The following is a 27,855-nucleotide window of genomic DNA, read 5'->3' on the forward strand; positions in this document are numbered from 1 at the left end:
AAGCTAATTCACTGTGACAGAAACCAGAGCTGTCAGGACCACCATGACCAAGCACCATGGACAGCATATATCCAGTCAAACCCACAGCCAAGAGATGGGAACGGAGCAATGTTGGAGTTCAGAAAGAAAGCAGAGGATGTACTGCATAAGGCACTTAGAGGAAGAGTGAATGTGTGCATATTCGGGGGCAGGAGGAAGCTAATGTCAATCGACTTAAAACCACTCAAATAGACGCAGAGCACACAGGTGAGGAAAAGACCCGAAGAGCCTGAAAGCCTTCAAATACACCAAAAGATGAAGAGGGTTTCCAAGCTCACAGAAAAAACAGGTGTATTTACAGCATTAAGAAAACCAGCACTAAGACACAGTCACACATACTCAAAGAAAAACAAAAACACATCGAGCACAGCCAAGTTTCATGCCCCTGGGATTACTGGTGAAAGGTTACCGGATAACACATGCAATATTCATGTGTAAAGCTCCTGGGCTCTGCTAATATGTTAGCAAGCAAAATCATACAAATCTACTAGCACACTAACAGATCAGTGTGGGAAAACTGATATTGGTTAAAAATGGAGAAAGAGAGACAGAGAGAACGAGGAGGGCAGCCACCAGCATGATTACTTAATGATGAGAGAGGGAGACACAAGACTGGTCTCTAAATGACACGGAGAAGGAGGGGGGATTGTGGGAGATTAACTGAGCTCTATGCTGTTTGTTATACACTGCAAAGCACCGCAGGATGTTTCTCGAGCGGCACTCTCATTTGGGAAGAGGAGAAAAAGCCTGCTAGGGGGACCTTAAAGTTAGCTGAGGAGAACGGCGGGAGCCTTGAATTATTCCTCGAGCGCCTCGGGAGGAGGATCCGAAAGGAGATAAGGATTAGACAGCTATGTTGTGGGTATTCATTGATGGGGATACAACTCTGAAAGCGGGAAAACGAAAGAAAGTTGGAGTCTCGTATTGTCGCTAAGCAGTTTATTTTGGATTTGTGGTTTGGCCGTGTGTTCCTTTCTTCATTTTATTTTTTTGGAAGGGAGAATGAGATTAACTAAGTGAACAAAATTGCTCACTTGTCTGGGAGTAGTGTGAACTTTTCTCCTTTTGAGCTTTTAATTTCATAAAGACTTAAAAACATTTTTGAAGGTAAAGTATGTCCACACTATGCTTTCACAATGTGCTGAAAAGTTTTTAATTATATAGAGCTGTGGTGATTAGTCAGTTTATGAATTTGGTGATTAAAGGGAAATTAGTTGGCATTTATTTTCTGTAAGTTTGGTATAGATGAGTTGTTAGAGTTCAGAGGTATTGAACTGAAAAAAGCTTTATGTCGCAGGCTGAAAGACACTTTTCTGCTGTGATTGCGGATAATCTCAGTTTATGTCTGCCTTTTTTAAAGTTTTGGCTTTGGCCTCTTTGTTAGCTGCTGAATGCTCAGTTAATAACACACAACAATCGACGTGCCAAGAAACAATAAAAATAATTGTCATTTAGAGACAGTGATTACTGTGTATACAGGTCCGCGTGTAGCTGGACAAGAACACAGTTTTCACAATTTAGACTGTGCACACTCAATGGATTTTAAATGAAGCAATCAAGATGTGATTGCACTGCACTTTCAGCTTTAATTCAAGGGTGTAAGCAAAAACATTGCCTTAACCATTTAGAAATTACAGCCAATTTTATACACAGTCCTCCTTTTTCAAAGAATTAGGTTTAAGCGAGCCAACTGAGCAGTTCATGGTTGGTCAGTTTACACGTTATTCATGACAAATTAAGAAACTGATTTTAAGTGTTTGGTTTGGGCTAAGTATTTTTATTGTGTAGCCGTTTATTGAAAAGATGTGAACATGGAAAATAAGAGGTCATCATTAGACTCGAAAAACAGAAACAAAACAAATTATCAAGACAATAAGAGTATATAACTGTAAGTGTATAGAGGTGTAACAGAGACTTTATAAAATAGCTGAAAACTATAGTCGATTTCTGTAGTAATACAAACTGTGGTTCAAGTAAAAAATATTTTTTTAAAGAAAATATACTTTTAGGTAAAACTCAGCATTGATTTTAAATGTTTTTTATCTGATCTGACTGACTGATTCTATTTTGAAAGTTTAATACATTTTAAAAATATTCCAAAATAGGTACCCAGAGGGGTTTTAAGATAACGGCTGGCGAGACTTGCTTCTAAAACGACCTTGGTTGGACTTTTTGCGCAAGATCAGTGAAATGCTGCAGAATGGAACTTCACAACTGAAAAATAAAATATACTGAGAAAGAAGCCCTGATCTCAACTCACCTAAACATGATTTCTGTCCAAAATAAAGACCGAACAAACATGCATGGTGATGTCTTCAGGTTAAGGCAGTCAAAAACAGTCTTTGTATTTAAAAATGTCTAATTATTCAAAGACTTTGGGGTCTGTGCAAATAGAATGACTATGGAAAAGATTTCATATTTGCAATATCTTTGCTAGAGCCTTTGCATTAAAGATGAAGTTCTTGTCATTTAAAATCGCCTTTTGCTGATCTACAGAGGCATAATCACTAAATAGAGGAATAAGTAGTCTGCATGAATCTGACTGTTGAAACATTTGAAAATATCCCAGCATGAGGATTTCTTATTCCAAAGCATTCCAAATATTTTATATAGAGTTAAAAGGATTCATGGTCACTAAAGTGAACCATTTCATGTTCTACTGTACCACAGATACTGAGAGCTCCAGTATGGCTGAACAGCTCAAAGCCTGAAACACTTGAAAATAGTATACCCTTCTCATATATCACCCTGTTTCTCATTTGATTCTTATCTTTTCAGGGAGAACCAGAGGGATTAGAAACCTTGAAGGATTCAAAAACCATGACCTGCGGACTAAATCCAAGCCTTCTCTTGGTGCTGCTCTGTTTTCTCCACAGCACTGAGGAGACCTGCCCCTCCGTGTGCCTCTGTATATCCGATGCAGTAAGCTGTAGCTCCAGCGGACTTACCAAGCTACCTCACTCCCTGCCCTCTTTCTCAATAAGTCTCGACCTCAGCCACAACCATGTCTCCTGGCTGAGTCCAGGCTGCTTCAACGGGATGTCCAGGCTGGAAAACCTGCTGATGGCGCACAATCAACTCAAAGCCCTGAATCCTGGAACTTTTCAAAACGTCTCTGGTCTCAGGCACCTTGACCTGTCCTCCAATAAGTTTCGTGCGGTAGAGCAGCACTACTTTCAGGGGCTTTGGAGGCTGGAGGAGCTCTTTCTCTTCAATAATAAGATTGCACGGGTGGAGGCCGGCACACTGAGTGGCCTGAGCAGCTTAAAAAAGGTCTATTTCAGCCTCAACCAAATCACAGACTTCCCTTTCTTCTCAATCCAAGATCACACTCATCCATTCCTGAGCATGTTAGATCTCTCATCCAACCGACTGACCCATCTGCAATGGGAGGATGTGAAAGCTTTACCCAGGTTGGTGCAGCGGGGCCTGTATCTCTACAACAACTCTCTGATCTGTGACTGCTCCATGTACAGCGTGTTTTGGCACTGGGACCTGAGGGGCTATGACTCAGTGAGGGACTTTAAGGAGGAGCATATCTGCTTCATTAACGGAGACCTACGATCGTCCATCCAATTTCTACAACAGAACCGATTCTTCCTCAACTGCACTGTGGAAAAACCCGTTTTGCAGCCCGTAACAGTTCTCCTTTCCAACGTGTTGGTTTCAGAGGGAGAAAGGATGCGTCTAGACTGCCAAACATCCCTGACGAGCACAGATCTCTCCTTTACGTGGCTCTCCCCAAGCAAGGGGCACATCACCAAGGCCAACATAGATGATAATCTAATTAACCTGCTTCCTAATGGTACTTTGGAGATCCGAGCAACCAAGGTCAATGACTCGGGACTGTATGTGTGCACAGCTGTGGATATTAAACAGGCACTGAATGCAACTCGGGAGGTGAACGTGACGGTGCTGCTGCCCACGGCAGAGTTATTCAACACTGGCTACACAACGCTGCTCGGCTGTATGGTGACTACAACGATTATCCTCATCTACCTTTATCTGACTCCATGTCGCTGCATCTACTGCAAACGGTCAAAGCAGTATGAGTCAAGCAGTCTATCTTCTACCCTCTTCCACTCTACAAGAGACCAGACCAAAAGCCAAACTAATAAACACGTAGCCTTCATTGACCCGGTGATGAATGAAGAAGGAACAGATTGGTCTCTGGAAAGCTGAAGTTTTTTTTCCACCCCCCCAGGCGGAAACTGAAAGTCTTAACTGAAAACTCCTCTGTATCTAGCTAGGACATGCTATTTGAGTAATAATACTATAAAGGGAAAAAAAGAACTTCACGTCTCCTTTCCAACTGTCAGATGCAGTTAAGAGGCATCCTGAACAAAAAAAAGAAAGAGAAAAAAAGTAATATCTCCTGTTTCAATTCTCCTCTTTCTGCCATGTGGCCAGGTAGTCGGAATGAAAGTTTCAACTTTGCTTTATACCCGCAACGTACTGGCACCACCAAATCACAGCGGAGCCATTATCAGTCCTTAAAATCAGCTAATAATTTCTCCGTGCTCAGCTACAGCACTAGGGGGAATATTTCTCATGGGATCTGAGAATGAATATGGCTTCCCTTTCAAAGTTTTGAAGATGGATTAGTTCCCCCCACTCCCAAAAAAAAAAAATGCAAGTGAATGACTGTACTGACTGCTGGAACTAAGATCAGTTTGCACACCTTACCTGGATTGAGGTTTTACAGATAGTGTAGAGCAGATAAGTGCTAGCACTGCATAAACTAAAGATAAATTTAAAAATGAAATGCAATATACACCCTATATCCCCTAATGTGTAGCTTGAACATGTAGCACCAGCTCCTGAAAACTTCATATCCTCATTTTCCTAAACTGCTTATGTCTGATTTTGTATTATTTTAGTAATCTTTTTTTTTCAGAAGCCATAGCTTACAGCAAACATTTAAAAATCTTATCTAGCTCAAAACAGAGGTGCATCCTGCAGTGAGCCATCATAAATATACATGTTTCATATAAACCTGTTGCATTAATCTGGCAGGGGAAAAAAAAGATCTGCATGCTGCTTATCTGGCAAAGAGCAAAGTGTAGAAATCAGGAGTGTCAAGAACCCAGACAAAAAGCAGCAACTGGCCTGCTCTTCAAAGACAGCATCTTTTTTTGATCAAACACAGCAGAGCACTTTGAACACTGCAGAATAAACACAACCACTAAATTTTGACTGAAGTGACAAATTCTTCAAGCAGCTGTGACTCAAACCCTGAAGGTGGCATTACTTTGTATAGCTTTGTTCTTACTGTTTGGTGTTTTGTGTTTTTGTGCGTGCTTTTTTTTTTTTTTTCGACTGAAGTGACTGAATATTGTTTGTTTGTTCTTTTTTTTAATTCAGCAAAACATGCTTCAAATGACAGAATTACACACTCCAACAACAGAGATGAAAGATGCTAAAGAAAAGACTCCCATGCTCCGCACTGAAGGAACAAAGTACATGGGTGAGAGGGTTTTCCCTGCATAAAGACATTTTTGGCACACCCCCCGCAGAGGTTTTTAGCCAGCCCCCAAAGGAAAATCAACCAGCACCAAATGATTAAGGGACTGAGAATAAAAGTAGCAATTTAAATCCTCTCTAAAAGAGCTTAATAACACTTTATCAAACAACCACTCAACAAGCAACGTGTCTTTTGAATTCCAGGGGTCAGGTCCCCTCTAGTCCACAGCTTTACAATCTTTTAGAACTCATTCAAACCAGTTTTGTTCATTGGATTTCATTTACTTAACCCTGCATCAGCATATTGGCCGCATTTTATCAAATGGTTGGAAAAAAGCCTGAAAATGCACATTTTTCTTATGACTTATGGCCTCTACCGTATGTAGATCAATCAGGCTTTATTGCTGCGTATAGTCACCCCACAAAGGCCGTTTCAGAGCCTAGAAAAAACCCTGAGGTTGACTGCATAAAAGAGCTAAGACAGCATATAGCCGGTCGATGATGAAGGGAACCCTGCCGAGACAAACAGCAGCCTCAAAAGAAACAAATCAATTTTCTTCAAGTCTAAGCATCCATAATGTTTTAAGATTGTAGCTTAATCTTAATAAAAACACTGGGTGGGACTAGGGATTGCATCAAGATTGAAAAGGATCAGATGTAATCCTTCATATAATGTCAGGGACAAGTCATCAGTAACTGCGTGTATTACAAAGCAGAGCTTGTCATTGGAGTTAGGGCCTTTGATTATTTTGAAATCCTTAATTAAAACATGACTCCTTTTAAGATAGAGGCGACTAATATTGTTGTGCAGCTTATATGTAAATTCAAGTTCAAAAGGAGGTGGGAAATCTGATATCAAATGGCCAACGGTGCATGAAAGTGGAACAGACTGGCTCTTTGACAGCGATGAGTTTCATCAGTATTAAACTCACAGGGATTAACCCAAAAAAATTCGTGAGACTAAGGCTGCATCCATAATAACACTTTTTTTGTTATGTTTTAGAACAATGAAAACAACTTTGGTTTTAGAACAGCTTACAAAATAATCTCTGAATATACTAACACGGCTGTAAATGGACATAATATCGTGCATTCACAACATGGGCGTGTGTGTATCAGCGTAAACAGGAAGGAGAGGACTGGGTGCTGGGAGAAGAATACTGAAAAGGATGCACAACAGCGGGGAAAAGTTAGGGAAAGGTTTTTTTAACTGACAGATGATGAGGTAGAAAGTAATACACGAGCATATGGTGTTCATGGACAAAGCAGTAAAAGGTTACAATAAGAGTAATCGTAAAGTTTCTGCCTGCCCAGATACCTACGAAGGATTAGGAGGGATTAGGAGAATTAGGGCCAAAATAATACAAGTATTAAATTTAAAGGACTTTTTTATCTTGTGGTTTTTTATTATAAGGATGAAGTCAAAATTTTGTAACATTTCAAGAATAAAGTATAACAAGTTAGAAAAAAGTTGTTTCGATTCAAACTACACCTGCTAGTAATTGGCAACATCTACAAAATAGTCTTCTTCTTTCAGCTGCTCCTCTTAGGGGTCACAATGGTGGATCATCTGCCCCCAATTCACCTTATCCTTAGCAACCAACCCTCTGCATGCCCCTCTTCACTGCATCCATGGACCTCATCTGTGGTCTTTCACTTTTCATCCTGCCTGGCAGCTCCATAATAACCATCCTGTGCCCAAAATATCCATGAACTTTCCTCTGTGCATGTCCAAACCATCTCAGCCTTGCCTCACTAACTTTGTCATGATTGCCCCTGCCAAATGCCTTGCATATATTAAGATAAATCATACTTTAGACTTAGTAATGGGGATATTATTTCACTTTTAGCACATAAAGTGTGGTAATAACTACTAGATCTATGAGAGCTGACTTTATTTTTGACATTACCACTTTATTCTCAAAGTAGCACCTGAACTTTATAAAATTATAGGGGTTTTTTTCTAATTATAAAATAAAATCAGTAGCGTTTCCTGAAGTTTGAATTTTAAGGGTCCTTTATTGATGATGCTGTGTGGACCTTAGTCAGAAACGATGAGCCGTGATAGATCACCGTGCTATAATGCACTACTCTATTCATGACACCATCACTGATCGAGTATCAAACGTTTTCAGTGTGGTAAGCATCCTTTCTCAACAAAGATTACATAAGACGCTGCTGTGCGCCTGTATGATGTAACGTCTTGTATCTTGTTTTTCAGACACAGTGCACTAGAAACATTAAATGGTGCGATGAGTTGGAGTGAGATTTCAGGAGATTACCACAAGGATAAAAAACCAGGTTCTTGGTGAATTGCACTGTTTTTAAATCCTTCTAATCCGCTCTCTGACGCAGCAAACACAGCTGGGTTGGGATTTATTGTTTTTCTCATATGATTAGATTAGATTAACAGGTTAAAACAAAGAGGACATGTTGTGAGCTTTTCATGGAGGGCTTTCCATTTCGCCGAGGGTCCACAGGTGATCCTGGTTATGCAAGCTCACTCCAGCTTTAGGAAATAAACCTCAGTGTAGGCAGGATGTCAGAGTCAGGATGAGCGAAGCTGGTATCCTAAAGCTATTTGGAATCCAGCATTTTATTTTAACCTTGTGACAACAAGTACTTAACTGATAATGGGAGGCCTCAACACTGCGTTGCAAAAATGGAATGAATGATTATTGTGCTTTTTCCAGTTCATTTCAGACATGAGGAGGTAGTCAAGAGGCAGATTTGGTTTGCCGAAATCAGGACCCTTCCAGCATTTCATGTTTTGTTTATACTAACATTTAACCGCTGATGGAAAGTCCTGATAATAACACTGTAAAATAAATAGCTAATTTCCAGCATACAAAAAAAAATGCAACTCTGTACAGCTCAGTCTTTTTGCTCCCTGCAAATCATCCCGAGGCATTCTGACAAATTACCCAGATGTAAAGGAAGCAACTCCTTAATGCTCGAAAAGATGTCCTTCTCCAAAGCGAAACACTCCATCAGGCCCAAATTAAAGCATGTACTTCCCCTTTCCAGATTAATTGTTTTCCCAAGTTCGACTGGGCTCCCAGGGATTCGAAATCATCTTAGTCAAGAATCTAATTACTGTGAAAGAGGAGTTTTAGTCTGAATAGCACGGGTTGAATTGCTTTCATTCGTGGAAGGCAGCCTTGACTGTCAACACAGGCTATTACTGAACTGTCAAAACAGTCATCAGGCAAGAGTGGAGGCATCCAGCTGTGTCAGATACATACTCATTTTTCAAATGCTGTGACACCCACAAACACACACTCCCTGTGTCACCTACAATCCTTATTTTATTCTAACTGGGCACCTAACTTGGAATATGCGCTTGTGAAAAGCTACTGACTAGGCTACATTATCTTTTTTTAGGAGGTAGGTCAGTTGCTTCCAAAAAAAGCCTAAAATAAATGCACACTGCTACACCAGACAACAGGCTGTTCATCATACCTCTGAGCTGAATGCGAATGCAAGCCACGTTCTGTGTTTTCAAAGCAGTGAAAAGCAGCGGGATTTCCAGCAGGGATCTGGTCTCAATCAGAGCACTGTGGAGTACATAGCATATGAATACTTCCTTAATCAGACCTACAGGCCCGTCACATTTCATTGCAAACAAATGAGTATATGCTCTTAAGCAGCATATTTTGGAGCAGTCTCCTGGCTCACTGTGTCTCACCAAGTAGAATTTAGATGGACATTATAGGATCTGACAATCAAAATGACCCAGTGTGTTTCAAGTTTTATACCGCAGCCCATGACTACCTTTTTACAACACTGTCTTGTCTATTTATTCTTCCTTGGCATTCAGTTGTATTTTTTTCCCACTGGCTTTATTGTACCTGTATCATGCTGTACCGGTTCTTTTGTTATAACGTGTCATACTTGTCCACTAAAAGACAACAATAAACTTTGATGAAATCTGGCTTTATTATTTCTATTAAAAAAAAAGACCTTAACTGTCAGAGACACTAGCGCTACCCAATCTGCAATACATTACAGTGTCACTGGTGGCAGACACTCATAACTTTATGATACTATTTGCTACCATACTTACACAATGGCTCTGAGGATTGCAGTGTTGGTCAGTCTAAAACTCTGAAACATCTCAGCTATTATTTAATGGATTCCCATTACTTTTTGTACAGACCTCGAAGAAGTAAATCTGAAGATATTCGATTTTTGAGTGAAAGAAACAAGTACTGAATGGATGGCCATAAAAACAATGTTGCACACATCCAAGTCTGTTTAGGAATAACTCTTCTGATCCCCTGATGTTTCATCAGGCACGACTGTATGTTTCATTTGGTTTCTTACCAATTTTCTAAAGAACCAATGACAGTCACACTCAATTTTGTTAATTAGCAAATAATAGAGTGATGTTGGAATTTGAAATGATTAACGTCAGCGAGCTAGCATTATCTTTGTAAGCATGCACAGTCATGTGAGAAAAAGGGCTCTATTTGGGACCAATTTGAAAGCAGCGCAAAATATTTTCCTACCAAAACCTGATTTTACACAGGTGGCAACACTTGTTGACTATCAGTTAAACAAGTCAATTTGATTGGCAGCCCCTCTCTGCTATTTACCCACTTAGATCCTAAGGATGCAGTGAGAGTGTGTTTAGATTTTCAGAGGACTGCGCAAAATAGTGTGAAAACTTTTTTTTTTTTTCACATGAATGTAGCTAGAACTTCTGCTGTGTCCAAGTGCAGCCTCATAGTGTTGCCTGCAAGGCTGTCGTTATGGTATCGCCATGTTGGCTACATTTATAATCTTAATGTAGCTATATGTGATTGACGGAGACTCATAGAAGAGCACTGGATTACATTTTTTTCCTCTGCTGTGTTGTTTACATTGTTTTGTGCATCGCCTCAAAGGGCTTCATAAAAAAAAGCTGTCTTTAAGCAACATTACTTCTCTCTGCTCAAGCTGCATTCTAATGTAATGTTTGCAATGTTGCCTTTAGGCTGCAAACTAAAGACAAGAAAAACTGCAGTGTAAGGAGGAATGGGTCTTCCATAATGTCAGGTAATGAGAGAAGGGGTACTGGTGTTACACTTGCTCGTGAACAGAGGCAAGTTTGACTCTGGCCCAAATCCCTACATCCTGCAAAGGCACATCTACAAGGTAACACCTAAACCCAGAGATCTCTGCTGCTCACTGAACCCACAGGACCAATTTTAAAGCAATGGAAATACATACTTCTTTTGACCTGGTTCTTTCTTCCACAGTGTCCCATAATCCAATGAAAATTCTTTTAAAGAATCAAGTGTATTATGTTCAAAATGATCACATTTTAGTGGTAAAAGATCTATTCAGATCAGAATTTTCAGCTGAAATTCCAACAGAGGTGCACATTTCCTCGAGAATGTACAAATTTAAGATGACTTATTTTTCAAATTAACTACATTTCAGAGAGAAATATTACATTTTAGCATAGATTTGGTGCAGTTCCTTTATTTTTAGGTCCATCTATTGCTTATCCAGATGTAGGTGTTAAGTTTCTCTTATGATCAAACACACCAGAACGGCTTCACATTCAAATTAAAATATTAAGCAATATTATAAAATGCATCATTAACTCACTTTAACATCCATTTTTATTTTTACTTTCTTATTTCTGTAACAACGACAATGCAGGACTTTTAGTTGTAAAGTATTTTATTAATAATATTAAGTGTAGTACAGTACAGGCACTTTAGCTTAAATAAAAGATCTGAAATGTTCTTCCTGCGCTGGGTGATAAAATATCAGTTTAAGAAATACTAAGTAAAAGTTCTTCCATTCTGAATTGTACCTAAATCGACATACTGAAAGCACCAAAAGGTAGAAAAAGCAGAAGTCCTGATTCTGCAGAAAAAAATGGTTCCTCTGACAGAAATATTATTATTTATGACTTTTAATATTGATACATCACTGCTTTACCAAACATTTTACTCTTGAACCTGCTGCAGTGTGCTACTTTATTATACAAGGCTGGGTAGTTTTATCTGATAAAGCTGAAGTGCTGAGAGATGATTAATGGGGTAGCAAAGTTCTGCTATCCAAGTTTATGTTCATTTTTTTGACTCCTCTTACATCTTTGCCTCTCAAACAGTTATCTAAATGGAAACCAACTGACAGCTTGAGAGTGGAAATATCTTTTTTCTGAGTGGTGGAGACTTCACTCCTAGATTTTCTGAATGTGACAGGTTGTAGAAACCAGGCTTTGTTTTCGTCTGAAAAGCAATGAGAGTTGTCAAATGTAGTGGAGGGACTGGAAGTATAAAGGAGAATAAAACGGAAGTGCTTCAGTCAAGTATGCAGGCTCTACTTTAGGGACTAAATGCACATAGTTGCGCTCCAAAATGCCTCTTGGTGACAAACTCATGAAAAATACGACAAACAGAGTGGATGAGAGCATTTTAACACGTTTCAGCGAAAACTAACCTGTTATTTTTGTTTTTGCCAAAAGCTTTTTTTTCTGTTCAGGTTTATTCATTGTTTTGCCCACATTCTTTGAAAGAAAATGCACCAAGACCTACTCTACTTGCTCTCTGTGCAGATAACTTAAGAGTCAAGATATTTTTTCCTCGAACAAACAAGCTAAGGGGAACGAGGGAACATGAGTAAAGACTTACATGAATCGATTAGCCAGGAACGAGCAGCTACTGTTAGCTTTAGCACAGTTTAAAATTTGTTATTACGGTGTCCAATTCTAAGAAAAGTAGATGCTTAAAATTATGAAAAATGTTTTAAAATAAAATATCCAATTTAATGCTTTAAAATGTCATGGTTTTTTTTATTTTTTAAAAACTATTTCTGTGGGGATTTCAAAATAAAAGTCTCAAGCTACTTTTTAGGCCGTGCTTTAAATGTCCTATTTTCAAAATAAAAACCTAACTTCAAACCTTTTAATTTTTTAACCTCTATGAGTTGCTTGAAATGATCATTTTTACAAACCTCAGCTATCATCTTTGATTTTTTTTCGTTACAACTCTTAGCAGCAACTAACAAAGGCTAGCAGCAGCAGCATATTCAATTGCATTTTTTCCATAACTTGCATAGTAAATTATATATTTTGCGTAATGTGTATGTCCCTTTAAAAATCAGTAGAAGTCAGTCTGTTGTTTGTGCTTCATGCTCCAGAACCAAGCATACCTGTATGAGGCATACAAGCCTCAGAACTCCGCTCAATATTGCATTTATAGTGGTTATTTTAAGTATAAATAACCATGTGGAGAAGGTTGCTAAAATAAATAATAAAAATACATCTTGCTCAGCATTTGTGTGACGGGTCTTAACCATAATTGATTTAGCAGGAAGAACTTATTTTCACATTTCCCTAAGCTTCCATGGCACAGCTGGAATGAGGTTCTGTAGAAAAAGGTGCTGCTAACCCATTTCTTACATTAAAAGCAAACAGCGCCCCCTGGCGTTCCCCTCTATCAGATGGCTGATGAGACAATTCACTCATCGACCCTCTTAATGAGTCTTTCGGTTGTGACAGAGTTGAAGAGGTGGTCGCACTCCGTATGGAGCCTCAAAGGATGTAAGTGCTGGAGAATATAGATTTATTTGATGTTATGTCAATGTCAGGAAATGTTTCCTTACTGCATTTTTTTTTAAAAAGGCCTCTAAATCTACCAGCACAAGCAATAACATTTGATGTCAGTATTTTAATTCCATTACAGTACTCTACACTGTCAATATTACACTTTAACTCCATCATCCACCTCCATGCTGAAAATTGAACTGTTTGGTTGGTGGGAAGTTCCAAGGCAAAGAAAAAAAAAAATAGTAAGACAGCTGGGATTTATCTTTTTAATGGTTTGTTTGACACTGTCATCAAACCCATCACACACAAGATTTGAAATGTTTTATTTTTCATAGAATTCTGGACAACCAAGTGTGTAAATAAAAAGAAAAAAAGAAAAGAAAACCAACAGCAAAAGTGAAATTTCATTCACTCTTTTTTTTTCTTTAAAAAAATATCAGCCTTTCCCCTTGTTCACAAACCGTTTCCAAACTGGGACAAACAGAACATGATTAATTCGGAGAAGCTGGAAGGCCATTAACATTTGTTGGCAAATATAAATATAGTGGTTTGAACAGGGTCTCAAATAGCTCACATGGAAAGAGTGTACAGACAGTTTACACGACAGTAGGACACTCAACCCTGCCTGTATCAATTTTTATTAATGTAGAAAACCAGGATCCTTATTTTCTGCTTTAAATCAATGCATTTATGACAAGGAAATATATACATTCAGCCAGCACTTATAGTCTCTGGTGTATGGTGTTTGTGTTGCCTCTTGAATCATGTTGATTGTCTATTCAGGGGCATAATTGTGAGAATATGAATAGTCTGTGTAATAATTTGGTGGCCCACCCCTGCCTGCTGGGTAACCCCAAGAGCAGGGTCCACCTCCAGTCCCACCGCCTCGTTCGTGCCCTCGCCCAGGCCGAGGCCATAGTCCTACAGGTGGGACTCCTCTCCCTCGATAACTTCCTAAAGAACCCGGGCCCATAGCACCCATCATTGGCCTGTGATCCATATGTGGAGGCATGCAACCTATACTGCCATAGCCCACACCAGACATTGGATGTGGAGGCAGCTTAGGTCTGAGTACAGAGCCCCCCCTTGTGGGTACTGTGGGAATACCCACAGATGCACCAAGGCCGTCAGCGCAATTCACCTGAGTCCTGACCCCTTGACTACAAGGGGTGCTGCCTATAAGTGCTTCTCCAGTCTTAGCGAGCCCACTGGGATCCACCAGGGCAGGTGGGACCACGCCCGGGTTGCTTGCATTGTCACAAGCTGTGGTCCCTGCAGTCCCCCATACCCCGTCCCCAGGTCCACTGAGTGTCCTGTCCGGTTGATTGGGGGTCCCACTAGCATTCTTAGGGGTCCCAGCAATGAAACCTGGCTGAGCTGCGTCATTACGGTCTGTGAAGGGGGGGACTGTGGTGGTGAGGGGAGAGGTCCCAGCAGCTCCTGCTCCTCCAGCATCCGAGCTATATCCATGACCCAGCATCATGAGGTGAGGGGGAGGGGGAGGCTTGACCTCCAAGGGGAGGGAGGCCAGGTTAGCTAGAGGTCCTGCTGGGGGCATGACAGGCGGGGTTGGGGCTCCGGAAGAAACTGTGGTTGGAGGTTCCTGTGTGCCGCTGCAGGGGGAGGCGGGATAGGCTGGGGAGGCCGTGTAGCTAGAGGAACCCGTATATGATGACCACGAGGCCGAAGGGCACAGGAAGCTCTGGTGGGGATTCACAGGGAAACCTCCCGGTGACAAGCTGCCAATGTCTGAAGAGCCCATGCCTATCTGGTTCGTGGCTTTGAACTGAGAGATGGCTGTTTTGAAAGCACTGTAGTTAGACAGTGTAGGCGTCGTCTCAGGGGTGGTCTGCTGGTCTGGGAGCGGAGGACGAAACTCGTTCTCTGGCGGGGGTGGCTGCGGAGGCTTCTTTGCAACTTGCTGCTTTTGCTCTGGAGGATCTAATATGGTTGGTGGCTCGCCATCATCAGAGTCTAATGACATGTCCTCCTCTTCCACACACTCATCATTCACTACTGGGAGACCAGGAGAGGGCAGAGAGAGAGAGACAGAGAGAGAGAAAGTGGGAGAGTAATGGAAAAGTGGAAAGAAAGATATAATCAACAAATGTGTTATGGCTGAATTAACAACTGTGCTTTAAAAAACTGTCTGGCAGAACATAAATCTTTAACTGGTGAGATGGCTGGAGAAAAAGGCAATTTAGCAAAACAATGAGATTATACAGAAAACATGAACTCTGCTGTTTCTGTGCTCTGCGCCCTTTTTGATGCTACCCACCAGTAGAAGGAGGTGTAGGAAGCTCGTTCTGATTAATGGATCCGATGAGACTGTGGAAACCGCTCATAACATCGTCGATGCTCGCTATCACAATTCCGTTTCTGGAGTACTGCAGGAACATCTCAAACGGTCTCTCTGTAAAAATGAGCGTTTTCAGTGAGTAAAAGACATTTGCTAACACAACAGAAATACAATCTTAACGAGGCATGTGGAAATGGTGGTTTTGTTTTTTTTTTTTGGGGGGGGGGGGGGGGGGGGGTGAAGTGAGATTACCTGTGAGGAAGATGAGGTGTCGCTGTTGTGTGTGCTGAGCTTGGAGTTTGATGAGGCAGTCCAGATCTGGAGCCTGCCGCGACTGCGTGTCACACTCGTGATACGGGAGGAACTCCACTAAATGCTTTTTCTGATAGGCTGTCAGAAGATTCAGCAGCCCCATGGCATTAGTGTTTAACCTTTAAGAAACAACAGCAAAAGCAGTTCCATAGAGAGGTCAGTTAAAACCAGTATGGGCAAACATTTTGATGTGGATACAGCTATTATGGCTAATCTCTTACTGAGATACTGACCTCCCAAGCTCTTTAAGTTTCTTCTGGGACTTACAGTGAACCTTCCACTGCCAGGGGTGTTCAGGGGTGCTCTGTTCCTCCAGGAACTTCAGCAGTCCCTGCAAACGATCTGGACAAAACACACAATACAAGTTCAACACGCAATACAAGCATTAGTCGAGTAATATTCGTTTGGACCTTGTACAGTCCACACAAAGAAAAACACGACTTACCCTGCGTGATAAGATCAGGGTTGAGGACAAACTCATCAGACACCATGAAGCCGCCAGACACAAAGAGCTCATTGTAAGTGTGGTTCTTGACATCGTCCAGACTGTCCACTCCAGCAAAGCTCACTGAAGGCAACTTTTTCAAAGACACCAGAGCCGGGATCTGCATAATAAAGGAAAGAGTGAGTTTTTTTTAATTCCCCAAACATTAAGTTGTTTTTATAGTTTCCAGATTAAACATCTTTTAATTCGAAATATAAGGTCCAGCATTTAAATCGTTTAGCATCAGGGAAGTGTCTGACTAATCCCAAACTGATTCTTCAGAATCACTGAGACCCAAAACAACAGACAGCCAGTGTTATTAAGAACTATTTACGTTGATCTGTTAGTAACTGGCCTGAGATTTTAGGGACACTACTAAATAAACAAAGCTAAAACAAACAAACAAAAAAAAACAAAAAACACCCAAAACTTAAAAGCAAAGTACTTTTATAGATACGTATATGTAGGAGACCTGGTGCTCTTTTAAAGGAAAAGGGTGCTCACTGCGAATACTGATCCTCAGTTATTTGGTAGTTTTGTTTACTGCAATGTGTGAAGTAAATTAAAGAGAAATAATTCATGATAATATTTTAAAAGCATCCTCGCTTTGCTATTGGCGCTAAAACCTTTCCGCAGCACTATAACTAAATAGAACGTGTAAATAACAGGCAACAAGACGAAAAACAGCACTCTGCGGGAGATGTAAAACTTCCCATTATTTATGTTTTATCGCTACCTGCCTCAGCGGGTGCCGATTCATCCGAACTACAATCTGGATGTGAGCGACTGGAGGGAGGATAACGGGCGGCGATTGTACCTTATGCACATGTGCTGCGATGTCCTCGTTCCGAATGATGATGAGGAGCTTATCCAAACTGCTGCTGTTTTCCAAAAATGTCTGTGGGCTGCACTCGCTGTTGCCAAGACTTTTCAAGTACTCCTTTGTGACAGACAGGAGAGGATGAGATTGTTAGAGACAGACAGATGAATGTGTCTTCTTCTTTTACACATACGAGTACTGACTGACTGACAGATACAGAAAGAGCTGAGCACTAAGACATGAACCCACAGTGACAAAGAGAAGCTATTGCAGCCTTGCACATTCCCACAATGACCTGTATTTGCACTCATGGTATGCATCCCCTCTGAAGAATAAACATGAGCTCTCTGGTTCCAGTAAAAGGAGAAAAAAAAAAGTAATGAAGAAAGTGAAAGAAAACATGTAAAATGGGCAGTAACAACACCATTACTGCCGCAACCAATTACGATTTTCATTGCCGAATTCTTACAATTTTCTCCAAAATATTAGTTTTAGCCATAAAAACCTGAAAAAGTGCTTTTCCATCTTTTTTAATGAGCCCACACTGCGTGCAGTTTGCTTGTTATATGTCTGATTCACACTCCAGCAGCTAATGATATCTGAAGACTATTACACACGACAATGAAAACAGCAAATGCCTTTTTCTGAAACCATTTGGCATTTTTGAGTAAAAAAACTAAACTTTTTGTTCATTATCAAATCATCACGTAACCGCTGGAGCTCGGTGTAACATTGTTAAGTAGTTCTTCCAAAATGGCAGCACTTTAGATGTCAACTAGGGGTGTTAAGGATTGAGGACAGTGTGCACTCATTAGTTAATGACTACTCACAAGTCGTTAGCCAATGAGCAAACCCTGGATATCCTCCTTCCTGACCCTAATAATGACCATAATTTATAAAATGAACTTCACAGTTTATTAGACGTGACCTGGAAATCATGCCTGAACAGATAAACCCATCTGAGGTCACAGAGCAATGTAGCCAAGAGCTATTTTCCCATTGACTTCTACACAGCATGTAATCTTTTAGCAGTCAGAAGAATTGCCCTCTGCTGGTTATTAGAGAAAATGCATGTTTAAAGCACTGATGTTTGCTGACCTGGAAATGACATCCATCTTTTTATACTATAACTGATGATGATGACTGTGACATTTAAGCAGTGAAATATTGGAAATCCTAGACTTGTATAGAAAATAACTATGCCACTGTTTTCTTTTTGTTTGTTTTTTTAAACCTTTGCAGATTTACAGACTCTTTCCACCTCTTATTTATATTTTGAGATGCCCCCAAAACAGATGCAAACACAAAAAAAAAAAAAAAAAAAAAAAAAGATTATTTCTGCTTTTATCTTTCAACTCAATTTCCTCAGCGTCATTTTTATTACTGTCTGGCTTTTTACTGACTGACTGTATTGTAGCTGCAATAGGTTCAGCTGCAATGAATTATTTATAGAATCCTGTGGTTAATCAATAATCTTTACAAACATAATGACATAATGCATTGTACCTTGATCTCCTTGCAGACAGCGCTCTCCTCCCCCTCGTCTCCAGAATAGATGTAAAATTTAACTGTATTCTTGGTAACGTCCTTAAAAATCTCCACCAGGCTGCTGAAAACTTCGGGTTTCAATTGACCAATCAGGCTGCCGGCTAGCAGCCCAGGCCCACTGCCAGAAGCTGCGCCTGGGTTTTGTGAGTTCTGCTCCGGAGACTCCGCTGTGACTTGAGAAGGAGAGTAGACCTCTCCCCCCATCTCTGCTGACGGGGCTTCCGATTTAATCTTAGTGGATGTCATCTCTTTGATGGCGCTTGTTTTACTGCTCTGTGAGGAGACGGTGCTCTTTGACAGAGAGGGCTCTGCTTTCGTTTTGGTGGTCGGGATGGGGGCAGGGGGTGGGGTAGTAAGATTAGATGGTGTCAATGGGGGAGGTGGAGAAGTGACCTTGGAGGGAGCAGGTGGGGCTGGGATCAACTTGTCCATCTTCTCGCACAGCGCTTTGACGTGCCCCTGAATGGGGACAGGGGAGACGTAGGGCACAACGAAGTGTGAGAAGCAGCTGCTAGACACCCAGCAGTGGCGAGGAGGCAACCGCGGAGGCAGCTGCGAGGTATAGTTGATGTGTTGTGTGTGCATGATATTTTTAATGTCAGAAGATAGGCTATGGATTTCCTGATTTAGTATTGTGTCCAAGCTGATGGAGGGCCTGAATGGAACTTCCTCTACAGCAGGTAGCGTGGGTTTAGGCATCTTTTTTACTTCCACAACGGCAGGCGTTTTCGGCTCTGGGTCAACGTCTGCCGCTGGCGCAGCCACTGGCACAGGCTTTGGCTCAGGCTTCAGCTCGGACTTCAGTTCGGGTTTCAATTCAGGCTTCAGCTCAGGCTTCGTCTCGGACTTCAGCTCTAGTTTTGGCTCGGGCTTCGGCTCGGGCTTCTGCTCATTAAATGGCTGCGCTTTGTCTGAGGAAGCCAGATATGAAATTAGTCACGGTGATGCCTTGTTAGCACAAATATGCCTCAAAGATTGATGACTGTGTGAACTCATTGCTTTCAGGTACCTTCGTTGGCGGGGATATCCCAGGTTGTGTTTTCTGATGTGCATTTTTGCTCTGGTGGGGAGCCCGGGCTGAATGGACTACCTGGGCTACAGTCCATGTCCTCCTGCACAGAGAGAACACACCAGTAGATATTTTTAAGTACAATAAAATACTTATTCATCTTTGGATAGGAAAAAATATTCCAAAATAACAACCCTATCAGCTGTTTACATCTCACCTCGGCGTAGTTCGTTTGTGACGGAGGCTCGTTTTGTTTCCTATGGTCCGGGTCGTGGTAAACGGGTTCCACCCTTCCTGAACCTGTTGATGGTTCACCGTGGTTTGAGTCTGCAGACACTGAACCCTGAGCCACAGCTTTATTGAGTGTGGCCAGGAGGATCTTGAGAAGGCGTTGGGTCTCGCTGACGGCTGAGGTATTGGTGTTGCCACGGGCCCTTAGGTCGGTGTCATAGATCCCCATGCTCTCCATCACTGCTGTCAGATTTTCGTTCTGCCCACCCTCATCCACAAGGTCGTCCCCTTGTGCACCTAGTGGGGCACAAGTAAGGCAGATAAGTTAGCAGTAGTGCACGTTTTGAAACTGCAATACAGATGTGCCAAAATAAACTTGAGGTTATTCGGAAACCCTCTCATCATTTCATCACATAGGTTATTTTTCAGCTTTAGGATGTTCTTCTCAGTATGCACAGATATTCAAACAGCCCCCTGGGTTAGCGACAAAAAGACATGCATCTTGAAATGAACCTGTTTAAAAATGTATTGAAGTTATTCAATTCCTGAGAACTAATCAGACTGTTGTGAAACGAATAAAATATTCATTCATTCAATTGGCTGTGACTTAAATTCTACGACTGAAATCTGGCTCCACAGGTGATCGCAGCGCGCCTCACCTCTGCTGGGTTCTCCGTTGCTCAGCTGATCTGTGCGTTGATGTTTGTTCGCGCCTCCTCTCTCGTCCCCTTCAAATTTCCTTTTCAGACTGTTGGCATCCCAGGCGCCGTCCTCCCCCCGATCCTTCCCAGGATCCTTCACGAGTGCCTTCTTATGAAGCTGAATTAGCTTAAGCAGCTGTTTCATTTTGTCTTTATCGTACTCGTTCTGGGACAGCCGCAACCTCTGCGGCTGAGGCTGGGACTCATCGTGGGGCTTGTGTTGCAGCTGGGCTCCGTTTGAATGGGCCACCCCTGGCCTCCGTCTACTACTGCTACTAATACTACTGCCGCCGCTGCTGTCAGTCGGCGGTTTTTCCTGGGCTGGCCTTTCTGTAGGCGCCCTCTCCTGGGACAGCCTTTCTGAGGGTCTCTCTGCTCTGTCCGAGCCCCTGTCCGAGCCGCCCCAGTCAGAAACAGGGCTGTATTCCACTGGGGCTGGAGCGGGTGCGGGTGCAGGGTTCCGTATTCGTTCAATGATGTCCTTTGCCTTGTTCAGAGGTAAAATATAGTTTGCGGGGTTGTGAACGTACGATCGCAGCACAGCATCCATGTTACATTTGGGTCTGGGTGCTGTGACGGGGTTCGTCCTTTCATTTACATTATATTTGTAGTCGGGTAGGATGAATGGACGCACTGTGCCCGAATCCATACGAGTTAGGTAATCGGTGGCCTGACGCTCCACCCCAGAGCTCAGGTCCTTGCCTGGGTTTGGGCGCAACTTGAACAGGCCGTAGTGCACTGCGGGGATGAAAGACTCCATGGATGACAAGAAAGCCGGATGAGGCTCCACCGTCAGCGGCTCTGGCTCGAACAGCCTCGATGCTAAGAATGAGGGGGAAAAAATGCATCAGAATCGTGTAAAAACCGGCATGACAAAGATAACAGCGATAAACAAAAATGAAATATTCTTTAGCGTTGCACGGAGATGCTGGCACTCGGGATCAGTCAGAAAATGCATGTAGAGACAATGAATACGACTTACAGTACTTGACGATCATCCTTGGCTCCTGAAAGATGAATAATGCTTGCAGGTTCTTCTCTACCCGCCCCCGCCGCTCTAGAAAACAAACAGAGAACCTTTTTAAAACCCAAACTCTCACCGGAGGCAACAAGTAGGTGTTCAACTCACACAACAGAGAATTACAAGAGGAGAGTGGCAGATAAAGCTTTCTGGCACCTTTGGATTCAACCATCTGAGCCGAGGACAACAGGAAGAGAAAGCCTTTATCAAATAAGGACTTCACCAGCACCTGAAGAAGAAAAGCAAAAGCTGCAGTCAGAACATCAGGGAATAGATCATTATCGCACAATGGGAGCAATCATATTAGCAGTCTGTTTCTGGACAGGATTTCATTTGCTCAGTGTGTAAATGAGTGCTAAACTGACAGGTTTATGCCATTTGTTTAAAATTACTGAACAAAATAGAACAGGATTAGCACGGCAGCTTGACAGATGACATCCCTACACTGTTTTCTAAGCAATGAGAAAATGGAACTGTTTATGAAACGAGATCCTCCTTAATTGTATCAAACAAATGCACAGAAATGCAAAGTTGTCAAAACAGAAAGGAGCATTTTATTTACCTGAATATTGTACAACCTGAGAATGTTGTGTTTATTTTGCTGAGAGAACCTGGATAAACTGCAGGTATGTGACTCACCATCCGGTCTCTCTCCAGTTTGTTGACCAGAGCGGCCAAGCTGCCGCTGGTTGGTTTGCCTTTCCCGTCCACCACCTCAAACAGGCTGCAGGACATCCCACACTTCATAACTGCAGACAGAAATAAGCAGGCGGGAATGCGTTACTCGGAACTCAACATGTAATCATTTATGATACACACACACACAAAAGCTACTTTACTGAGACAGCCGGGCTTCATGATGCATGAATGCTTTTAGAAAAGCTTTACAGAATTTCAAGTAATGCACAACCGCCCACATGCCAGGGGCCATTATGATCATTATGAGAGGAAAAAAAGGGAGAAACAAATGTGTGTTCTGGACTAACCTTCCCGTGAGACGCTGTAGGTGTCCCAGGAAAAGAGCACTGAGGGAATCTTTCGCTTCACCTGCTCTAGCTGCATGCCCCGATTCACCTCCAACTTCTCAGGCCTGCACCGGGGCACATGTTACATTATTAAAAAACATACAACAACAAGAACAACAAAACAGGACATTGTAGCTTTTTCTCCTCTCCTACAAATTATGCAAAGAGTTAAAGTTCAGCACATAAAAAACCTTGTGTAGCAAAGAGTGTCCTTAATGATTAACAAAGAAAAGTTCAGTAGCTCTGTGGACCTTTTGTTAAGACTTGCATGAGAGGGGAAAAAGTTTACTCACAGTTTGAAAGGAAGGTAAGGACGCAGGGAGGATCGTAAACAGATGGGGAACAACTCCTGGCCCTTGTTCACTAGTGGACCACTCCACACAGTGTAGCAGCTCTTCCCTGCAACAGGCAGAGGTCAAACATCAGTCATTCTTCCTGAGACTAACGTGAGCGGGATAACTGAGAACCTACACAGACATCAGTCAAAGGAGCTTGCAAAGAAAAGCGTCTGGACTTCTTTAAGTTGCTTGAAGACATTTCACCTCTCATCCGAGAAGCTTCTTCAGTTCTAAGGTCAAATGGTGGAGAGTCCCAGATATAAACCTAGTGGGAGTTTCCCCCCAAAGAGGGACAAAAGGACCCCCTGATGATCCTCTAATCGCCTGAGCCAAGGTGTGAAACTGGGTGTGGGTCCCAATCAGCCAGAGTTTCGGGTGAGTTCATTGTGAAACCTGGCCCCACCTTATCATGCGAATTCCTGAGGTCAGATGGCCCAGGATGTGAGTGGGTGTTAAGGCGTCTGGGGAGGGATCTCAAAACTGGATTATAGATGGCCAAACCATCTGTCCTCTCTGTCCAAAATGTGAACATTGGCATCCTCGAAAGAGTGTCCTTTATCCTTAAGATGCAGATGGACTGCTGAGTCTTGTCCTGTGGAGGTGGCTCTTCTGTGTTGTGCCATGCGCTTGTGAAGTGGCTGTTTGGTCTCTCCAATGTAGAGGTCTGAGCATTCCTCGCTGCACTGTACAGCATACACCACATTGTTAAGTTTGTGTTTTGGCGTTTTGTCTTTCGGGTGAACCAGTTTTTGTCTGAGCGTGTTGCTGGGTCTGAAATGCACCGGGATGTCATGCTTGGAGAAAACTCTCCTGAACTCTCTCAATGAGCACACCCAAAACTCTGGCTGATTGGGCCCCACACCCAGTTTCACACCTTGGCTCAGGCGATTAGAGGATCATCAGGGGGTCCTTTTGTCCCTCTGTGGGGGGTTACTCCCACTAGGTTTATATCTGGGACTCTCCACCATTTGACCTTAGAACTGAAGAAGCTTCTCGGATGAGAGGTGAAATGTCTTCAAGCAACTTAAAGAAGTCCAGACGCTTTTCTTTGCAAGCTCCTTTGACTACGATGACCTGGATGACTGAGAACCTTCACAGACATACACAGACATCAGGCATGATACTTCATAACTTTTTGTAACTGCTGCCTCATTTCAAGACACATTTGGTGTCTTAAAAGCTAGCAGCAAGACACATGAACCATGTATCTTATAGCCCCACTTCAGTATTTGTTTATTTAGCCTAAGTCATGTAATAGCACATCATAGATTTTTCTCTTATTGCACAGACCCACTTCATATATTATTACGTTTACACACACGTGGCACTATTTTAACACAACACAAAAGAAGCCAATTTCTTTGATTACATTTAAGAAAAGCTTAAATACCATTACCTTTACTCCCTTCAGAGGAAATAGTGTTAAACCTGTTAAAGAGCAAAACATAGAGGCTGTTTACAAACTCAGCGGAGATGTAATACTTTTGTTTTGTTTTTTTAAAAACTTCAACGGCCTAGAAATGCTTTCTGGGTTTTACCATTTCCTGCGGGATTACGTACCTGTGTGCAGCCATAGGAGTTGCTGCAGCTTCCTTGCCTTTGTACTGAAAGGAAACCACAGCGTAGGGGCACACGTGCCTGGGCCGCGCTTTGATCTCATCAAATGCAAACTCAAAAAAATATTGCTGCAACACACAAATGAAGATGGATTAAAACACAGCACTAGATCCCAACAACAACTGCGCAAGATTACACAGGAAGAACCCAGCTACCCACTACGAGCAAGCATTTGCTGAGAGTGGGGAGGAAGAACTTTCTTTTAACAGGAAGGGACCTTTTAGAGAACCTGGCTAACGCGCGACGGAACACCAGATTAAATAAACAGGGTAATAAAGAGGAACCAGCACTTACCTGCGTGAGCTCAAAAGCCCTGTAAGACAGCAGAGATGTAACCCTGTTGGCACTTTTGGACAAGTGACAGTCAAACTTGGGTGAAGATTCGATTGCATTCTTCGGCGTGTTCTCGTGGATGTGCTTTATTCGTCCCTGAGAGACAAAATGCAACTACTGACTCAAAGTCCAAATGGAAACAGAGAACTGTCAAAGCTCTAATGCAAAACACAGATAAGGTATTCATACCCTCATAACTTTAAAAATGATCATGTCTCCAAACGCGCCCACTTCAAAAGGATTGATTTGTAACAAATCGGAATATTTGGAGAGGTAAACACCTACAAGGATTACAAAAAACAAATTAAGGGAAAACATTTCTAATAGGCTACGTTTATGTCAATTACTTGCTGATGCTTGTTAATATTACTTAGAAACGATGTATCCGAAAACAAAGTATGTAATAAACATTGGACTAATATATTATTGCATATGTAAGAGCCATTACCTTAGACTTCAGAGGCAATTGTAAAATGCTTGTGAAACTTGCAGATAAGTAAAATAAAAAGGAATTCGACTAATTATTCTGCAAAGCCCATTTTCATATAACAGCAACATGGGAGCACCCGGCTTACCCACTGATGGATTTCCTAGTGTATTAATCTTACAGTGTCCAACTGATAAACCCTTCTCACAGATCCACTGGAGCTGGAAAACACAGAACAGGCAAAGCTCAGAAGCAAGTCAAAAACCTCCGCGCCTTCCCAATTTGTCAATATCCTTCTGCATATATGAGTGAGGTTTTGCCAGCAGGCCAACCTTGGATTTGTCTGGGAAAAGGAAGCAGTACGACTCAGCGAGTTCTTGTTCGGTCCGCCCCTCTTGCTTCATCTCTCTCCGCTTTTCTATGAACTGACGACGAAAAGGCGAGCAGACCGTAAATTAGACACGGGGGCAACCTCGCAATATTTAACATTTCTTCAGCACAGCTATTTAAATTGCCTGCCATTTTATCCAGAAACTTGACGACTGACCTCCTTCTCCAGCAGCTCATTGTGAATTAGCCTGGCCTTGCAGTAGGTGAAGGTTCCTCGCGATGATGCGTCCAGGTAAAACGAGGAGATGATCTTCACGAGGTCCTCAAACTCCCGGCTCTCGGGGGGGAGAAACTGGTACAAGCCTGCACACAGAAGCGAATCAGCGGATTAGCATTTCCCATCTGCAGTTTGCAGGACTGAGCGAATGAGCAGAGGACGATCCCTTCGAAAAGTCACATTTTAAACTCAAATTTAACCTGCAGGAGGCAGCCACATCAAACTGATAACCAACCATTTCCCTCGATTAAAAGACAACCTCGCCGTAAGACTTTAAGTCTAAAGCATACGGTTCCTTCTTAGGCTTTAGCTGAATATGAATGTCACGTGTTATCATTTGAAATATTAAATATACAAAATAACCATGGGCATTCGATGGTGCACGTAACACCAGTGACCAGTGCTTTTTTTTTTTTTACAATCCTGGCAGCTACACTGACACAGTGGATGAAGTCTAGTACCTGCATTTATTTACATAAGGTTTATCAAGTAATCCAAACTCATGCAAAGAAGTGAAACCATGACTAGCAGACAACCTGAATGAAATGTCAACATCCTCAAGCCTGTGTGATAAGAGTAAACCTCTCCACTGTAAGTCAAAATGACAAAAAGGCTGGAGACGGGGTACTGGGGCAGCCCAGTGTACCTCATTGCTGTTAGGAAACTAACACACTTTATAAATTACTTATGCAACCTATAGTGCTAGAATAATTCCACTTCAACAGGACTTTGCATATATCCAAATAACAGATGCTCCACAGCATAGTTGTGGAAAATGTAACCAACAGTGCCCATCCACCTTTCTGCAAGAAGGAAGGGGAAGGGCGGGTGTAACGTAGGTAGGTGGATGCACAGAGTAATGCTCTCAGGGGTACTCAGGTGAAGTGCAAAACTGATGCTCTGAAATGCCAGCGACATCAAGCTGGGTTAAGGGGTGGGCAGCCCCACCAAATGAACCATGGTGCTATGAAAACACTCCGGGATGGACGTGTGGGGTGGATAAATCCGTGCCCTTCACTGAGGTCAAAGAGACACCCACATGTTGTCAGGTGATGACTGCAAACCACTCATGACTCCTGCTGTATTACTAAACAGTACTACGGTGCCGGGTAGGGATGAGGAAACGGAACAAGGTGTGCTTTCAGATGGCCAGTCTTTCAAAGTGGCGCCTTCGCTGCACCGTTGCTGCCCGCTGGTTAACTTGGACTATCACAGCTAGCGGCATGCCTGCAAACAGACGCTACGCCAACCGACATTATTCGCATGCTCAAACTGCAGCATGGTAATCTAGCCCGAAACCGAAATGTTCGCAAACCTTTAGCTAAACCAATATAACTGGCGAAAGCAAGTAGCTAGCTAGCAGGCTAGCAACATGCAGCAGCAGAATCATGAAAGACAGGACAGGCTCTGTTCAAAATAGCTGCGATATGGCACCACCTTTCCGTTCGCGAATCTTCCTCGGGATTTGGAAATTTCTCCGTGGCAGCTCATCGGTCGATCTCTGGGCAGGCAGAGGAGAACTGCTGAAGCTCCGAGCGTCCGCCTGCATGCTCCTCCGCCGCTCAGGGGCTTCTTGTTCGGGCATTACACTGTCTCCACATCCAGGCTGATCGCCATTTTGGTTGGCTGTGGCCGAGGTGGCGGCTGAATTCTTCTGGGGTTCGCCACCTTTCGGGTGGAGATCCGTCGTCTCGGTATAGTCTGAGTCCCTTTTTCCCACCGCGCTGGGGTTCAGGGCCATTTTCGGGCACCGTGCACGTATTAAAGACAATGTAGCTCTGACGATTACGGCGCCGCTGTACACACACACTCTCCTCCTCACCCAGCCTCCGCCATTGTGAAAATGACGTACACGGTCTTCTCCACCACTGCAAAACGCTGCCGTCACTGTTTACATACGAGGGAATCCGCGCCACCCAGCGACCGATAGGCGTACTGCAACACATGACGCGGTGACCGTCCGTCTGATTGGCTGTGTGTGGAGGGAACAGGATGGCAAAAGTGAAACTATTTCTCACATTAAATAAAAGAG

The 27,855-nt window shown here is 42.5% G+C and overlaps 2 protein-coding genes across 4 annotated transcripts; one reads left to right on the top strand and one right to left on the bottom strand.

Annotated features, from left to right (window-relative positions):
- The first annotated feature begins 757 nt into the window (after window positions 1-757).
- Window positions 758-4,356, top strand: LOC113013954 (amphoterin-induced protein 3). 2 transcript variants are annotated; one of them, XM_026155212.2, is made up of 2 exons: window positions 758-897; window positions 2,818-4,356. In XM_026155212.2, the coding sequence occupies exon 2, from the start codon at window positions 2,860-2,862 to the stop codon at window positions 4,219-4,221; it is 1,362 nt and encodes a 453-aa protein (XP_026010997.2). In that variant the 5' UTR covers window positions 758-897; window positions 2,818-2,859; the 3' UTR covers window positions 4,222-4,356. The 2 variants fall into 2 exon arrangements, with proteins under 2 accessions (XP_026010997.2, XP_026010996.2); XM_026155211.2 differs by lacking the exon at window positions 758-897 and adding an exon at window positions 1,007-1,146.
- Window positions 4,357-13,303: 8,947 nt separating this feature from the next.
- tasorb (transcription activation suppressor b) lies at window positions 13,304-27,687 on the bottom strand. Of its 2 annotated transcripts, none has more exons than XM_026154098.2 (23): window positions 27,261-27,687; window positions 25,764-25,909; window positions 25,549-25,641; window positions 25,365-25,437; window positions 24,979-25,070; window positions 24,751-24,885; window positions 24,400-24,524; window positions 24,236-24,267; window positions 22,795-22,900; window positions 22,463-22,566; window positions 22,116-22,225; window positions 21,633-21,705; window positions 21,438-21,512; window positions 20,414-21,277; window positions 19,741-20,051; window positions 19,524-19,626; window positions 18,473-19,425; window positions 16,964-17,086; window positions 16,108-16,267; window positions 15,896-16,004; window positions 15,603-15,781; window positions 15,330-15,464; window positions 13,304-15,064 (listed from the first exon to the last, which is right to left on the bottom strand). In XM_026154098.2, the coding sequence occupies exons 1-23, from the start codon at window positions 27,562-27,564 to the stop codon at window positions 13,827-13,829; spliced, it is 5,643 nt and encodes a 1,880-aa protein (XP_026009883.2). In that variant the 5' UTR covers window positions 27,565-27,687; the 3' UTR covers window positions 13,304-13,826. The 2 variants fall into 2 exon arrangements, with proteins under 2 accessions (XP_026009883.2, XP_026009882.2); XM_026154097.2 differs by having other exon boundaries at window positions 13,304-15,067.
- Window positions 27,688-27,855: the final 168 nt, after the last annotated feature.

The sequence above is a fragment of the Astatotilapia calliptera genome, chromosome 20 (assembly GCF_964374335.1).
Source record: "Astatotilapia calliptera chromosome 20, fAstCal68.1, whole genome shotgun sequence".
Classification (NCBI taxonomy): Eukaryota; Metazoa; Chordata; class Actinopteri; order Cichliformes; family Cichlidae; genus Astatotilapia; species Astatotilapia calliptera.

Bases quoted from the DNA above. Each gene is read 5' to 3' on its own strand.
- LOC113013954 (XM_026155212.2), top strand. From the start codon at position 2,860: ATGACCTGCGGACTAAATCCAAGCCTTCTCTTGGTGCTGCTCTGTTTT.
- tasorb (XM_026154097.2), bottom strand. From the start codon at position 27,564: ATGGCCCTGAACCCCAGCGCGGTGGGAAAAAGGGACTCAGACTATACC. The intron at 17,087-18,472 runs GTACAATGCATT...TCTGTCACAAAG, and splicing joins CTGTCTGCAAGGAGATCAAG to GAGTACTTGAAAAGTCTTGG. The intron at 15,782-15,895 runs GTCAGTATCTCA...TGTTTCTTAAAG, and splicing joins AAACTTAAAGAGCTTGGGAG to GTTAAACACTAATGCCATGG.